The 16,477-nt window shown below is 35.0% G+C and overlaps 1 protein-coding gene across 1 annotated transcript in view; it reads left to right on the forward strand.

Annotated features, from left to right (window-relative positions):
• ADAM7 (ADAM metallopeptidase domain 7) overlaps nucleotides 1-16,477 on the forward strand; it is a 151,971-nt gene that overhangs the window by 31,999 nt on the left and 103,495 nt on the right. The window contains exons 4-15 of the mRNA XM_037497748.1: nucleotides 79-154; nucleotides 1,668-1,744; nucleotides 2,768-2,960; nucleotides 4,345-4,398; nucleotides 5,531-5,599; nucleotides 7,782-7,951; nucleotides 8,906-8,990; nucleotides 10,469-10,599; nucleotides 12,010-12,184; nucleotides 13,993-14,082; nucleotides 14,720-14,915; nucleotides 15,332-15,434. Of these exons, the coding sequence (XP_037353645.1) occupies nucleotides 79-154; nucleotides 1,668-1,744; nucleotides 2,768-2,960; nucleotides 4,345-4,398; nucleotides 5,531-5,599; nucleotides 7,782-7,951; nucleotides 8,906-8,990; nucleotides 10,469-10,599; nucleotides 12,010-12,184; nucleotides 13,993-14,082; nucleotides 14,720-14,915; nucleotides 15,332-15,434 (1,419 nt within the window). The remainder of the gene's footprint in view (nucleotides 1-78; nucleotides 155-1,667; nucleotides 1,745-2,767; nucleotides 2,961-4,344; nucleotides 4,399-5,530; nucleotides 5,600-7,781; nucleotides 7,952-8,905; nucleotides 8,991-10,468; nucleotides 10,600-12,009; nucleotides 12,185-13,992; nucleotides 14,083-14,719; nucleotides 14,916-15,331; nucleotides 15,435-16,477) is intronic.

Genomic DNA, 16,477 nt, shown 5'->3' on the forward strand with positions numbered 1-16,477 from the left:
CTCCCACAAGTGATTGGTTTTATCTGTTAATGTTTTAGAATAAATAAAATTCACTCTCTCTCTTCCCTCTTTTTTCAGGGAATTCCTTGCATCAAATTACAGTGAAACATACTACTCGATAAAAGGAGAGATCACCAAGCATCCTCAAACCATGGTATCTTATAGAACCTTCTCTGTCTCTTCTCTGAATTTCCTCCTGTGATTTTGAAACCTGATTCTAGCTTTACAAGCAGCATCAAAATATGTTAGATCAGAAATTAATCTTTCATTGACTGCCAACACTGAATGGTCCTAGAATATAAAATATGGCCCTGTAGGGCTCCAAAGAAGTACAAGGAACTCTGATGAGATTATAATCCAATGAAATGGGTAATACCTGAAGATATGAAACAATTTTAAAAGCTCCGTCTAATTGACCCTTGTGTGATTCACATATCCGTGCCCCGTCCTGAAACAAGGGATTTCTTTTCATTTCCTAAATGAATCATTGTGCATTTACCATACATATTATCCAATTGGATACAGTTTCATTTTTATAAATTTCCTCCCCTTTCTGGGGCAAGTTCTCTGCTGAGGGACAACACTCTTCTCTCTTGCCAAAAACACCCTTTTAAAAGCCTATTTCCTCATTTAAGGCAGGTGTCAACAATGAAATTTAAGCCATCACGCAACCAGCATAAAATAGAAAGAAAATTGTGTAACATTCTATTATGCAGGAGATCATTACTGGCCCATAAGGGTCTAATGTCTCCGGAAGGCCATGGAAACATAGGCAAGAGAGCTGAATAGATGCAAATAAAGGACAAAGTAATACTTGATGGAGTTATGAGGGGCAGAACACCACAAAGCTGTGGTAAAGAACCTAATTTGACTAAGCAGAGAAGTAGGAGTGAAAAGTATGCGGGAATCTGATTGGAGAGTGAGACTTAATTTTACTGATCATCAAAAATTTTTACTTGACTTCATAGACAACTAGGGGAAATTATAATAGCACAGAGGTATTGGTTTGGTGGAGATTTAAAATGGAGCAACAGTGAAAAGAAGAGGGTCCCATTTCTGAGACTGGTGTCATGAACTACAAAAATGACTCAATTTGTGAGGGAATAATCTATATATTGCTTCACAGAAAGTAATCATGTGTTTAAAGGATTCTAAAGTAGTTTCAAAATTTTCTAAATGAAAGAATGCAATGGTGAATGTATGCCTGAATAAAAATAAATGTAAGCTGGGCCTCCCTGGTGGCGCAGTGGTTGAGCGCTGGGTTGCGAAGCTGCCCGAAGCCTCTGTGGCGCCGGTTCGATCCCCGGCTGCTCCCCGGCCACCAGAGGAGGGTCCCACATGGCGTGCAGACCTCTTCTGCAGCCCGCTGCTCCCCTCAGCAGTGTACTTCTGTCCTTCTGCCTGTTCTTCTCCCCGCTCTGGCTCTGGTGAATTCTCTCACCCTCCCGCGCTTCTGACTGTACCCAGTGCATGTATAAACAAAACAAACAAACAAACAAAATAAATAAATAAATAACATGCCTCTATAAACAAGAAAAAATAAAAAAAAAATAAATGTAAGCTGTAAGAATGAATACTTATTATTCTTCATAGAAACTCTGTCGATATTAATATTTATATTCTGTCTATATATGCACTTATGCCAATAGTCTCTTCAATAATTTTAGGAGCACTGCTTTTACCAAGGATCCTTCATCCACGAACTTGATTCTGCTGCCAGTATTAGCACGTGTAATGGTCTAAGGTAAAGTTCGGTATCTTTTTTATTTCCTTCATGAATTTTCCTACATATTTTCAAAGATGTTCACTTCATTTATTTTTTTCTTAGCAACTCTGAAAAATATAAAAAAAATAAGAGGAAAATTTACCATAGTTTGTCAGTGTGAGCAAATGCTCCAGCCCATTGTTTATGTTAATTCCTTGACCAAGAGATGTATAATGCACAATCCTAAGCAAGACAAGTTTTTCACTAAATGATGGAGAGATTCAGGGCTAGAAGGTAGAAGGATCTTGGTAATTATCTAACCTGTCCTCTCATGTTCCGAATGAGGGTACTGAAATCAGAGACTTATGCCTGAACATTTAATTGGCTTGTCATAGAATTAAGTCAAAAAAATTCTATGATTTCTAATCCTGTGAATTCTTACACACCACAATTATTCACAAATTTTTACTAAATCAGGCATTGTTTCCAGGTTATGAGAAGATAAAAGTCAGAAATAAAGCCTACATACATTTTTTCTATATATTTTTGGGGTCAAGGATAAAGGAGGAAGATGTGGAAGAGAAAGCAAAAAAATAAACTTGTGTTTTATCATTGATGAGGACTTCATTTTAGTAGTTCCCAATTTTTTCAAGAATGAAAACCCTTTTAAAAACAAAATTATCACAATAGTTTTTTTTAAAACATTTACTCTAAAATTAATGTATAGTGGATAAAAAACTTGACCTTCCCAAGGGTCCACAACACCAACTGGTAATTGTTACTCCACTGAACTTCCAAAGTAGAGATTGGGATGTCAAACTGCTGAAAATCCAGATGGATTGTATCTTACAAAACTTTATTAAATCAACCAAAGTTCTCATATTATTTCATTCTTTATCACTCAATACACCTGGCTGAATGTTCACAAGGTCTTGATCTTTTGGTTTCCCTTTCTTAAAAAGGCAAAGTTAATAAAAATGGAAAGGAACATTATTGTGTAGTAAAGTAGTTGAAAAATGGAATATATCTTGAATCTATCCATTTTATTCTCAATTTCTATAGGGGATTCTTCAGGATCTATGACCAAAGGTATCTCATTGAACCAGTAAAATACACAGATGATGGAGAACATTTGGTTTTCAAATATAACCCAAAGACACAGTATGCTGCCAATTTTTCTTGTACAGAGTTCTATATTACTGGGACAAAAGTTCCAAAGGATAATACTAAATCCATGGATGACTCAAAAATGGAAGTGAGTATTATATTTTAAAATTTTCTTTGCCCCAGCTGAAATGCTTATTTCCTTTATAATCTTGAAAAAGAGATTATGAGACTGACTAATGAACTGTACGTGCCGAGTCTGATTCTTTATCTTTTTAAATCTGAAATATCAAACTTTTGTTGTTATATATATGTGTGTGTGTGTGTGTGTGTGTGTGTGTGTGTGTATATATATATATATATATATATATATATATATATATAGAGAGAGAGAGAGAGAGAGAGAGAGAGAGAGAGAGAGAGCACATTCATTCCCCACAGGAAATCTCAGCTGCCCCATGATTTCAAGGAAGAGGAAGTCTATAACCCTACATAAAGATTTATTGCATTAGAGCTATAATTGCCTAGAAGGAATGAAACTTACCATCTCAAAGCCTATCTTAGCTACTTTCTTTCTTTGTCTCCTCTGCCATTTTATCAAGTGTTCTAATGTTTGAGGATAATTAAGAATACTAAGTTCAGTTTCTGGTAGGACGATTCCATAAAGAAAGTCCTCTCTGTTTTAAGCTTTTCTATACAGTGGATTAATATCCCATTAAACTCCAACCAGTTGTTAGTTTTCAAATACCATTCATGTTCATCTTCTTCATATATTCAAGGTCCAGACAGTGTTTGAAATATGTTAGGTGCTTAGTGGAGTTTTTTTTTTTTTTTGATTTATAGGTTAATTGATAAATGATTTCTTAGTGTACAAAGGAATAAGAGAATAGCTAGGTCAAATATCAGAATTTTATCTCTGATTTATACTCAGAGAATATGTATGTAAATCAATGAGTAATTCTGAAAGCTGGAAAGTTAGAATTTCTTGGCATACATTTTATATATATATATATATATATATATATATATATATATATAAAGGTATTTAATTAACAACTTTGAAACACTTTCCCTTGGAATTGAGACTACATCAAAGTAGGGAAGTGAGAGAGAGGGTAGGAGCAGACGGAATACAGCCAGTGCTATTATCCACTCCTGTGTTTTAGCTCTCAGCTATAAATGGCTGCTTTTCACATGACCTTACTTGGTAAGTATTTACTTTGCAAATGGAGAAGATGTTTAAAACTGGATTGAGTACTTTTAACTCTTATTTGACCTGAGAGACTAAATAAATAAAGGAAGGATAATCAAATGTGGGGTATTGTTTCAAGTTTATTAAAATCTCATCTACAGGGGCACATATTTTAATAATATAATGGTTTTATTTAGATACATTCCTAAGATTATAGATATATTTCTGTACCTCAATTTCCTGTATCATTATTAATAGCATTTCCAACCTTGAATATTTTAACTTAACATGTTAAAAATGAGAATATTAACTATACTTCATTAAATTTTTCATAAATTTCTAGAACATTCATAAAGAAAATTACATTGAACTGTTCATTGTTGCTGATAATAGTGTGGTAAGTTTTCAATATTTATTCTTCATTCATCCTTACAAAACAACAGTTGTGATTCTAACAGAATTCCATTCTGAGCTGATGTTTCTGTTTTCAGCTTTCCCAGACCGTTATGTGAGGGATGCCTTGGCCCTTGTTATGGTGTAGCATATCCAGGCAAAATAGAAACTCCCTGTCCATTATGAACATATGCACATGCTTTGAACAATGTATAAAAATTAGAATATGTTCACAGTCTATATTTTAATCTAAAAAAATCAGAAAATCTCTAAGTGCTAAAAATGAAGAACATATGTCAGAACAGTGAGTAAAATCCAAAGGTTTAGTTAACCACAACATATAGAATCTATTTTATAATGCCCAGAACCATCAAGGGGCTATCCTCTCCCTGAAAAGAAATGTGGAATGAAAACGAAAAGATCCTGGCAGCATTCATAAATAACATGTTTATTTTCATTTTTATTTTGAAAGAAGCCTGATTATTTGCTTTTATCGCTACAGGATACCTTAAGTTATTAAGTATATTTTATCAGGTCTAAATTCAAAGTGTTGTGACATGATAACACTGATAGTGGAAACAATTCCTTTGTAAGAAGAGAACAAAAGATAGAACAGGCCGAAACAGGAAAGTAGTCTTCACTTTCTGAGCCTTTTGCAGGGAAAAGGTGGGAGTCACAATCCCCTGCTTCTCTCAGCACATCCTAGAGTATGTGTTTCTCAGTCTGAGACCACCGTGGACACAGAAGGGCTACTTAAGTTGCTGTAATCTGCTATTATAGTGGTTTCCATGAAGCTTCCATATGTTTTGTTTCATCAACATGACAAATATGGACACCAAAGAACATCTAAAAATTGTATTAATAAATCAATGTGATATAACGGGCTATAAAAATGGGATAAAGTTTTAAAGAAAAGTTTAAAGGAGTACTAAGTTGAAGCATGTCTTTAGAAATTGCTGTGCTAGCTGTTTTATGTCAAAAATTGTATGTCTGAATAAACTACCCAGATGTTTAGCCCACTGAAAGGAATGCCAATGATATTTTGCTTTGAAATAATTTATTATGGTGAAGTACTTGTTGAGATTTTATTCAATTCCTTATACCAGTGGATGTTGATCTGTTGTTTCTATTTCCAGTATCGCAGGAATAATCATCACAGTAACCTCAGGAATCGAGTTTGGGGAATGGTCAATTATATCAACATGGTAAGATTTGATAAGTTTGAATTACACTAAAAATACAGATGGAAAGAACTTTTTAGAATAGACATCTGCTGGATTTTTGTGGTGATCCAGATTCATAAAAAGTCCAAATTGCAAACAATCACCTAGTAAACTACCAGTCAGGGAAAATGTTTCATTAAAATGCACTAAAATCATTAACTACTCTAAAATAGAAATAGTTGTAACTTAAAAAAAAGCAACAGATGAATTTTCACATGCGTTCTTAATCTGACTCCTTCTAAGTCTGCCCTATTCTATTACTAAGATGAAGAGGATCTGAAATAGATGCTGAGAGAAATATTTTTCTTTAGCAGTGGTTTTTTACTTGCCATTTGAAGGATATTTGTTCTATTTATAGTTTTTTATTATAATGGATAAAATTTCTTTAAAATTTGTATACACATCTATGTTCAAAAATAAACTCATATTTTTTTTAATGACTAAGAATGCTGAGTCTCATATAGGTTTAACTGGTTCTCACATGTTTTATATTCAATTTTCATTCAATTCAAAACTATTTCTAATGTCCCTTATGACTTCCTCTTTGTTTCAGTAGTTTTATATATAACTGCGTTATTTAATTTCCAAGTAAGTGGAGATTTTTAATGTATTTTTATGTTATTGATTTCGAATTTTATTTCTGTTGTACTTAGAAAATATGATTGCTTATTCCATTGTTATAAATATGTCAGGGTTTGTTTTATGGTTAATCTACTCTAGCAGATTCTGTGTACTTGGGTAATGTCCATGTGTATCTGGAAAGAAAAAAAGGTAAGTATTAAACCTATTGGTAACTAGATATATTCTTTAACTTGTCCATTTTAGCCAGAAGTAGAACTCCTCCCAAATTTAAATCTGAGATTATGGGAGCTCAAAATACATTACTTTTTCTAAAAGGTAGCAACAGTATGAAATAGAGTGATTGTATCTCATAGCCACCTGTGTTACCTACTTCATATGTCTTGCAATGTCTATCACTACCCTAACAGTGATCCAATATAAAGACCCATTTTTGCTCTTTGAGTTCCCATCACCAAATTTAGCATAAATACAAAGTATCTATCATTAAATGTTTGCAAAAGTAGAAGGGAAACAGAGTGAGAAGAGTTATGGGCTACAACTGTTTCTTCTGCTTTTAACAAACCTTAATAAGATTTATTAGAGGGCCTCCCCGGTGGCACGGCGGTTGAGTGCTGGGTTGCGAAGCAGCCTGCGGCCTCTGCGGCGCCGGTTCGATCCCCAGCTGCTCCCCGGCCTCTGGGTGAGGGTCCCACATGGCGCGCAGACCTCTCCTGTGGCCCGCTGCTCCCCTCAGCAGTGTACTTCGGTCCTTCTGCCTGCTCTGCTCCCCGCGCTGGCTCTGGTGAATTCTCTCACCCTCCCGCGCTTCTCACTGTACCCAGTGCTTGTATAAACAAAACAAACAAACAAATAAATAAATAAACATGCCTCTATTAAATAAAAAAAAAAAAGATTTATTAGATAACAAAATGCTCCCAAAAAATCAAACATGGAGAACAAGTATGAAAGTTAATGTATGTTTTAAAATCACTATCAGGCCTCCCCGGTGGTGCAGGCACTTCAGTGCAGTGCTGTGAAGCTGTCCACAGCCTCTGCAGTGCGGATTCAGTTCCCCACCAGCCAGGGAGATACCCACATGATGCAGGAGACCTCTCCTGTCTCACCCACTGCTCCCCTCAGCAGTGTATTTTAGTCAGTCTCCCTGTTCTGTTACCCACTCTGTCTCTGGTGAATCCTCTCACCCTCCTGCACATCTGACCTGTACCTGGTTCTTGTATGCATGAATAAATAAATCTTAAAAAAATAAAACAAAATCACCATCAACTTTCTAACCTACCACAACCAACTCATGTGCTAAAACGGAGAAATGAATAATGGATATTCATTCCACTGTTTGCCAGTGGAATCCTGAGCCCAGTGTCTGAAAAGCTTATAGTTCAAGGAAAATCTAATGGTTCTACTCATGTTACTTTGTTGGCCATGGTAATTCACCAGAATTCAATATACCTGTTGTAAAATGAAGACTTGTTTTTTTACTTATGTGCCTCACACATTAAAATTACTTTTTAATGTAAAAATATAGTAGTGATGAAAGAGCCTTCCACAATGTGACTTTATGAATAATATTTTCTCCTTTGAACAGATTTATAAAACTTTGGATATTCATGTGACACTAGTTGGCATTGAAATGTGGACAAATGGAGATAAGATAGAAATAGATGCAAATTTAGAAACGACCTTAAAGCGTTTTTCTGCTTGGCAAGAAGTAATCCTTAAAAAAAGGAAGAATTTTGATCATGTTCTGTTACTCAGGTATGTAACTACTCTATTTCTCCACACACCTTATTTGGATTATTAAAACAGAAACAAAAACAGATGAACAGCAACAACAAACTTTTTTTTTTAAGCAGTCAACTTTTGGGTAGTACACAGGGACAAAACAAAACACTGGTTCTAACTATAAAGAAAATTTGCAAATGCACTTTTTAATAATCTTTCTTTCTATAGTGATTCATACTAGAAAGGGAAAAAATGTTATATTCATATTCCTAGGCAAGATTGAAAATGTCACTACGTAAGCAAAATGCTGTTAGAATCCATTTACTTTACTGACCAGTATCCAACACTAACTACCCTCATTCTTCCATAACATGCCATTACAATACACCCACCGAAACCTACCTTGCTGGGAAACACCTCATCCTCTGGACATCATTCTTCATCAAAGTGTACCCATCTACTGACCAGCCTTCAAGAACAATGTCTCCACTATTCAAGATAATGAATAACTAACCTGATAAACTAAAACTGCTACTCTTTTAATATTCCTAAGAAAAAAAATGGATTTATTTAGAATACTAGATATTTTAATTCCTAAAAGGGAGGCATTTTTATCATTTTTGTTATTCAACAACCTTAGCACTTTATTTACCCTAAAGGGAAATAATAAAAAATAGTGTCGCTGAACTGGCTTCAACCCTGCATTTCATGCAGTCCTGCTATCCTGAGGAATATTAAATTATGGAAGAACTACTTTGGAGTAATGGAATCTATTAGCATTTCTTTGAAAGCCCTTAAAATGTTTAATATACCACTAATTTAAAAAGACTTTAAGATCAGCGAAGGTCATCCTCAATTCCAGAATGCCAGAAAAAGAAGGTACTTTCATGTACAAAGATACTAGAATTTAGGGGTTCATTGTGATTCAATCTTTGTGTTAATCAAGCTCATATTTCATATTGAAGAGTATATTTGCATCTGTTACAGTGGGAAGTGGCTCTACAAACATGCACAAGGAACTTCTTACTCAGGTGGTATGTGCCTGCCCTACTCCTCCTCTAGTGTTGTTAAGGTGGGCTTCCTTTGATTGATGTTATATCACTTAATCAAAACATTTGAATTAAATTTTTATGTAATTTTCTATTGAAAGAGAGCATGTATACATTTTTGTCATATATCTCCACCAAAATATGTCATGATGAAATTCATGTCTCCTTTATTTAACAAAAAAAGAAACATTTTATAAAAAACAATAGAGGAATAATAAAGGTAAACCAGTGTTGTTCAGTGTTTTAAAACATCAGATACAGATTAACATACAAAGATTAGTAGTTCTTATGGAATAACGTTTTTGTATATTTAATGCAGTTATTTATAAGGACATGTATTGTATGCAAAGCTTGATGGCTGATTTAGCAAGTGAGGATAATTATTACTGGATGAGAATCAGGTGCATAAACCACTTGACATATCCTATCAAAGTAGCCTTGTAATTGTTTTTAAAAAGGCATAAGACAAAAAAAAAAAACAACACGCATAAGAGCTACACACAGTTGATTCCCTTTGCTTACCTGATCTTTCCCAAGTTACTAAGCTTCTAGTAAATGCTGTCCAGTTAGCCCTATTTAAAAATTTCTTTAAAATATCAAGTTTTGGATTTATTTCCTGTAGTGCTTCTGCCTAGTTGTTTCTGTGCTCAACCCAGTCTTGCTAAGACCTCAATCTTAAATAATTATTTTTAGCCTACAGTATTTTATTAATATAAACTTGCATAATGAAGTCAAAACAATCTAATATAGACCATTACCTCTCTAATTATGATATTATAAACCATATTTTTTAAACTTCACATGAAATGAGACAAATCATCAATTTAGAGTGTTTTACCTTTACAATAACTTAATATCCAACTCGTTTTTGGAAATTAATTGCTGTCAGTAATACAGAGTTTAAAACATGAATGAGAGCTACAAATAGAGGTAAAATATCAACGCTGACTTGGACTTTACATCACTGACCCTCAGGTTTTCCTCATAATGGAAATTGTGAACATAACATTGCTGAATAAGTGAGATTACCATCAAAAATATGAACCTCACATCTATTTATTTTTACCCCATTTGAATATCTGGTCTATAGAAGGAATGATGTTTATTTTATTGTGTAGGACGTTAGTTAAGAATTTTTATCTATTTGTAAGAATGAGTTTATACAAATCCAACAATGACCTTTACTGTCCCACAGAAAAATGCAAAATGTTAGAATTAGAGATACTGAAAATGTCATTTGCCCAAATTTTATACAATTAAAAATAGACTGATGTGCAGAAAAGGGGGGAAACTAAGTCTGTAAACACTCAAATCCTTGAAAACATCAAGTTTTGGATTTATTTTCTTTAGTGTCTCTACCCAATCCATTCTATGCTACAGAGAGTACTAGTTAACTGGAAGCTGGAAACCAAGTCTCCAAACCACTAGTTCAAAGCACTGTGTATTACACTGCATTATTTATTATAAAGTTCTGATGCTTAATTTTTTTGTTTTGCACTAGGATCTTATACCTGACCTGAATATAGTTGCAAGCAGAATAGCCCATCAGCTGGGGCACAACCTGGGGATGCAACATGATAATTACCCCTGTACCTGCACTTTGGGAAAATGTGTGATGGATACCAGTGGAACGTAAGGCTCAAACAACATGGAAAGTACATTTAAATATTTTGAGAGTAGTTTTTGATTAAAACTGCATATAGTGGGGATATGGTGCTACTACGTGGAAGTGTTTCTTTTATATAATGGGAGGTCTATTACAGAACTAGGCAAGGTAAGATGTTTCCCTTTGAGATTTAATCTTATTAGTTGACAATGTCTCTCCTGTGATATGGTGAGAGAAACTCTAAAACTCCATCTGAACATACTGCAAAAATACATAATACTCAATTAGTAATTATACACAGCAATTTAGGGGAGAAATATACTCTATATGCTTTATTTTGTCATCTTTGCTATAAATTATAATTCCTTCTTTGAATATTCTTAAATGCCATTCTCAACTAAACCTTCCCAAGTGATGTGATCTAATTTTATAATCCTGGCACCTTACACACACATACCCTTGTATTATCCATCCCATTAATTCCCTTTCGCTTTGCTTTCCTTCCTGTGTTTTGTGCATTTAGCTTTTTGTTATTTTACTTCCCCACTAGAAGATAAGCTTTGTGGTATCAAACAGATACTATATTGTCCTATCACCCCTGTCTGGAACATTCCAGGTACATATTAGATCTTCCACAAATTATTAGAAAATGAATTAATGTCCAACATTGTCTCTTCATACTATGAATTACCAGCAGTCACCCTTTAAAACTTGCACATCTTTAAAACCCTCCACACAAGGCAGACTTAGCGCATTGCACATAATAAAAAAGAGTAGGTAATGATCAGTGCTTCTGCATACTTGTAATGTGTTTCATCAGTCTGCCTGTTCTGTTCCCCACTCTGTCTCTGGCGAATCCTCTCACCCTCCCGCACATCTGGCCTGTACCCCGGTTCTTGTATAAATAAATAAATCTTAAAAAAAAAAAAAATAAAGGAAGTGCCTCAATCCCTAGGATGTATGAAATATTGTTAAATAACTGTCTTGTTTCAGAAAATGTTTATAGAGAATACCCTATGTCAGGACTATGTTAGCTAATGTTTATTTTTTATTGAACATGCTATATTTCCTGCATTGAGAAGCTTATAATCTTGCAAGGATGGTTAATAAATATGTAAATTACTTCAAGAGCAAAAGATGAAAAGTGTTATGAATGCAGCATGCATGGGAGTCTGAACTGTGAGACTTTTCTGGAAGATATAAAGTCAGAGGATTTTCACTATATCCTAATACAGTGTTGACTGTATTTCAGTAAGATATTTCAATAGTAAAGATCCCAGTTATTACTCTGTTATAATAGTAAGGTAAAGTGAGAGAAATAAATGGACTTTTAGAACTCAACATGTAATTTATTCTTTATAAATTCATCATAAAACTTTCATGGCTGTTCTACATGATATGATTAACCTTTATTTTTAAAATCATCCTATCTCTAGCATTCCTGCACTAAAATTCAGTAAATGCAGCAGAAACCAGTTTCTGCAGTTCCTGAAAGATTATAATCCAACATGCATGATCAATATACCATTTTCTGATAAGTTCCATGATTTCTCATATTGTGGAAACAAGAAGTTGGATGAGGGCGAAGAATGTGATTGTGGCTCTATTCAGGTATTTCCAAATGATGTTGTCTTTCAATTAGAAAATTTATGTTCATCTAGAATCTAGGCAGGGATACAGGCATTAATGAACCATGGTACTACTTGTACAGTTTTTTTCAAAAAATCTGCTGTGGATGAGTGTAGTATGTGAACTAACAGAAAGCTTTAAAATAGCTAGGGGGATAATTCTCCAATTATCAGTGGAGATTTGCTTTGAATTATGATTCAGTTCTCTGGTCTGAAAATTTATTTTGATGAACACTTTTTCAGATTATCTAAAGAAAGTTCCCTTAAGCATTTGTGTTTATATTTATAGGGTTATAAAGTATAATATCTACATTAGCATGGATTTTTGAAAGAAAAAAAAAAAAACCTGTGCTTTTGTTCTCATTGAGAAACAAAATGTTGGTGCAGTCTAATTCAAAGTTTTTTGCCAAGTCACAGATCGTGTATAATGATCTCATTGCTGCAAAGTCACAGAATCCCATTTGCCTCATAAATGTAGTCACTGGCTCATCTTTTGACAATGATCCATAGGTGTCAGTAAGTCTTTCTCTTATGTACAGTAGGAATTTGATCTAAAAATCCACTCATAGACACTTAACCAAATTTTACTCAGGGTGCCCGTGCCTAACTTACACCCTAGTTGGACAGTTCACATTATCAGAAAATTCTATCTTAAACTGAGTAGAAAACTTTTAATCTTCACATAGTTACTGGTCTCTAGATATTTCAAATAAGCCAACATTTTAAAGTAACTCTAAATTTGCTTTTCTCCAACATAGAAGCAGTTTCTTTCAAGAGCTCATTAAGAAGTCCTAGACAATCACCTCTCAAATTGTCAAGTGCATATAAATCACCAGTGCATATTAAAATGTGGATTGTGATTCAGCAGGTCTGGAGTGGGGCTGAGGCCCTGCATCCCCACCATGTTGCCAGGTTATGCTGATGCTGCTGGTCCAAGTATCACATTTTAGCATCTACGCTTAGACACTTGCATTCCAAAGTGGCCCAGAAGGATAGTGATTAAGACAGTCCCTGGTCAGAGTGGGAACAGAAATGTGTCTGTCAGCTACAAGATCTGATCTTAAAATGTCTCAGATTAAATGAGAAGAATGTCTTAACTTTGCAAATTCCTTTTCCTTGCGCATTCTTCGAAATGATTCTACAGTTTTATTCTAACATAAAGTAGCTTACATTGCAGGATGCTGACACTTTTTTTCCATTTTTTCATTTCTTTTGAGAAGGTAGGCCCCAAGCATCCATCCTGCTGTTATTATTTAATGATGTATTAAAAAAATAAAAAAAGAAAGGGCAACTTGAAATACTTAACATCTTTGAACAAAGTGTAAAACCAAATCTTCAGAAGTTGCTTTATTAAACCCTCTGGGTGACAAAACAGTAGGACCCTTGCACAACAGAAGTCATCAGGAAAAGAGAAAGTCACAATCTTCAAACTTTGCTGAAAATGAGAATTATCTGTGGAGTACAGAACAGCCCTAGAAAAAGAAAAGAAACAAAAGCCCCAACAACAGTTGCTATGTGTACATACATATATATGTACACACAGACACAGACACATATGCTATGTATTTGTGCTATATATGTATTATATGTGTGCATATATGTTTATATTACATATGCATATGTTGTGTTTGTATTTACTTTATGTACATACCATAACCAAAGATTATGCATTTTTATTTAACTCAGAAAGACAAGTATTGCCAAATTATACAGAAGCACAACTAATTAAGTCTTCACATAGGAGTTAAACTACAAACCAGTTTCTGATCTTCACTTTTCTGTTATTGTCAGGAGTGCACTAATCCTTGCTGTGATGCACAAAAATGTATGCTGAAGCCAGGATTTACTTGTGCAGAAGGAGAATGCTGTGCATCTTGTCAGGTAAAATCAGCATCCTAACAACAGGTCACTAAACATAAGGGGAAATGACCAGAATCCAAATGGCTAGCTCCAGAGGCTCATTGACAACTTTTTCACCTGCTAGATTGTGAACTCAACAGAGGAAAGGAAGCATGTCTTAACCATCTTCAGATTTTTCCAGAGCCCAGCACAGTGAGTGGCTGAATGAGAATATTTGCATGTAGTTCTCTCCAGCAGTGACTGCCAGGGTATTTCTCTAGTTCATATATAAAGATTGGATTTCCTGTGCATGTGAATTCCTCATCATAGGCAGGGGTTTCCAGGAGTGTGGGAATCAAAGTTCTGGACCAAGGGATGAAGAAGACAAGGTGAACAGACAAATCAGGCACTTCCTCCTTTCTCCAATTTATGTCCATCCCAACTCTGTCCAAGGCTATTCTCACACTAACTTTCTAAGACACTGTCTTGCCATTCCTAAAATTGCTTAAAAGTCAAGATAGTTATAAATAATAATAATTCTTGGAAAAATGGAAAAGGAAATCATGATGCATCCTTCAAACCTCTTTTAGATCAATTAAGTCGATCAACTATCCTCCAGTTTACTGAGTTGTACATACCTAAATGTATCCAAGATTCAGTCTCTGTTTTTCTTCACCAGCTCAAAGAAAAAGGGTCCGTTTGCAGACCCGCAAAAGATGAATGTGATTTTCCTGAAGTGTGCACTGGCTCCTCCTCTGGATGCCCTCAGGATCAATTCCAAGTGAATGGATTTCCTTGCAAGGATGCAAAGGGCTACTGCTTCATGGGGAAATGTCCCACCCGGGATGATCAGTGCTCTGAATTGTTTAATGACGGTGAGAGAGAGTGAATGATAAAGATAGCAGCCTCTATTTCTCACTGCTGGCCAATAGGAAATTGGGGCAAATTGGAGATAATGCCATTGGTTAGATTCTTCCAAAATATGACCTACCACTCTCTGGATATTTCCTTAAACGGTCATCAATCTTACCTCTAATAGTAATTGACTAGCTCACTATGTGTGTTAAGATGTTTATTACTATTCATATTAACAGTCCTTAAAATATCCTCCTATAACAATAGAATAGTTTTTAAATATTATTTTATCACATTATATTTCACTACCATGATGCTGTAATTTAATTATTTTATTTAATAATTTTATTATTTATGTTTAAAAATAAGATGTATCAACATTCAGACTATTCATGCTTTTGTTGTTTTACTCTTATCACATCACTTTGGATCCCAGAGGCAAAAGACAGTCTTGATAACTGTTACAAGATGAATAAAAAAGGAAATAAATTTGGATACTGCAAAAACAAGAAAAATGGATTAATTCCCTGTGAGGAAAAGTAAGTGCCTAATCAAGAAATATTAGTGTCCTCTAAGAAGTGTTTCCAAAATCAGAACAGCTTTTGTTCTGACCACTGCTGACCTCTTTTTATTGAGAAGATTAGCAACAAAGGGAAGGGGGGAGCACTTGCCCCAGCAGAGCCAACTGACATTTATGTGCTGCAGCTATGAGCTACATACAGCACATGAGCTACCGGCCATGGGATATAGGATGGAAGATGGGAAAGACTGAATATCTTAAGAGATTTAAAAAAAGAAGGAAAATAATTTACTAAGAAATAAAAGAAAGCAAAAGGAGGACTGGGTAGATTAGAAAAGAGGAAAAGGAAGGAAAGAAGAGAAGCCATAATAAAAGGTAGAAGATGAAATTGGAAGAGAGAATGGGAGGATTGGTAGCTAGGTCTCATTTTATTTATTTATTTATTTTTAATAGAGGCATGTTTATTTTATTTATTTATTTGTGTGTTTGTTTGTTTGTTTTATTTATACAAGCACTGGGTACAGTCAGAAGCGCGGGAGGGTGAGAGAATTCACCAGAGCCAGAGCAGGGAGCAGAGCAGGCAGAAGGACCAAAGTACACTGCTGAGGGGAGCAGCGGGCGGCAGGAGAGGTCTGCGCGCCATGTGGGACCCTCCTCCGGTGGCCGGGGAGCAGCTGGGATCAAACCGGCGCCGCAGAGGCTGCGGGCAGCTTTGCAACCCAGCACTCAACCGCTGCGCCACCAGGGAGGCCCTAGGTCTAATTTTAAAAAGCAAGAGCTGAATCTGATTTGTTACTAATATTCTGCAAGGCTTTTTTGTGTGCCATAAAACAGGATTTTGACTGAAAACAATAATGAAACCTACAATCAAAATCAAAATCTAAATATACTAGGTGGAAACAGGCAGCCTCTTAACTTCCAACTGCTCTTTAATCTGTAAAAGGGTCTTATAATAACAACAGCATGGGTTTATGTCAGAATCAATTAATGAGACTCTTTCTTGCTCTATACAAGAATCATAATGTCCTGATTATAGTTATGCTAATTAAATCATGAATAAGA

Source organism: Talpa occidentalis, unplaced genomic scaffold, assembly GCF_014898055.3.
Source record: "Talpa occidentalis isolate TD23 unplaced genomic scaffold, MPIMG_talOcc4v2.1 talOcc4.8, whole genome shotgun sequence".
Classification (NCBI taxonomy): Eukaryota; Metazoa; Chordata; class Mammalia; order Eulipotyphla; family Talpidae; genus Talpa; species Talpa occidentalis.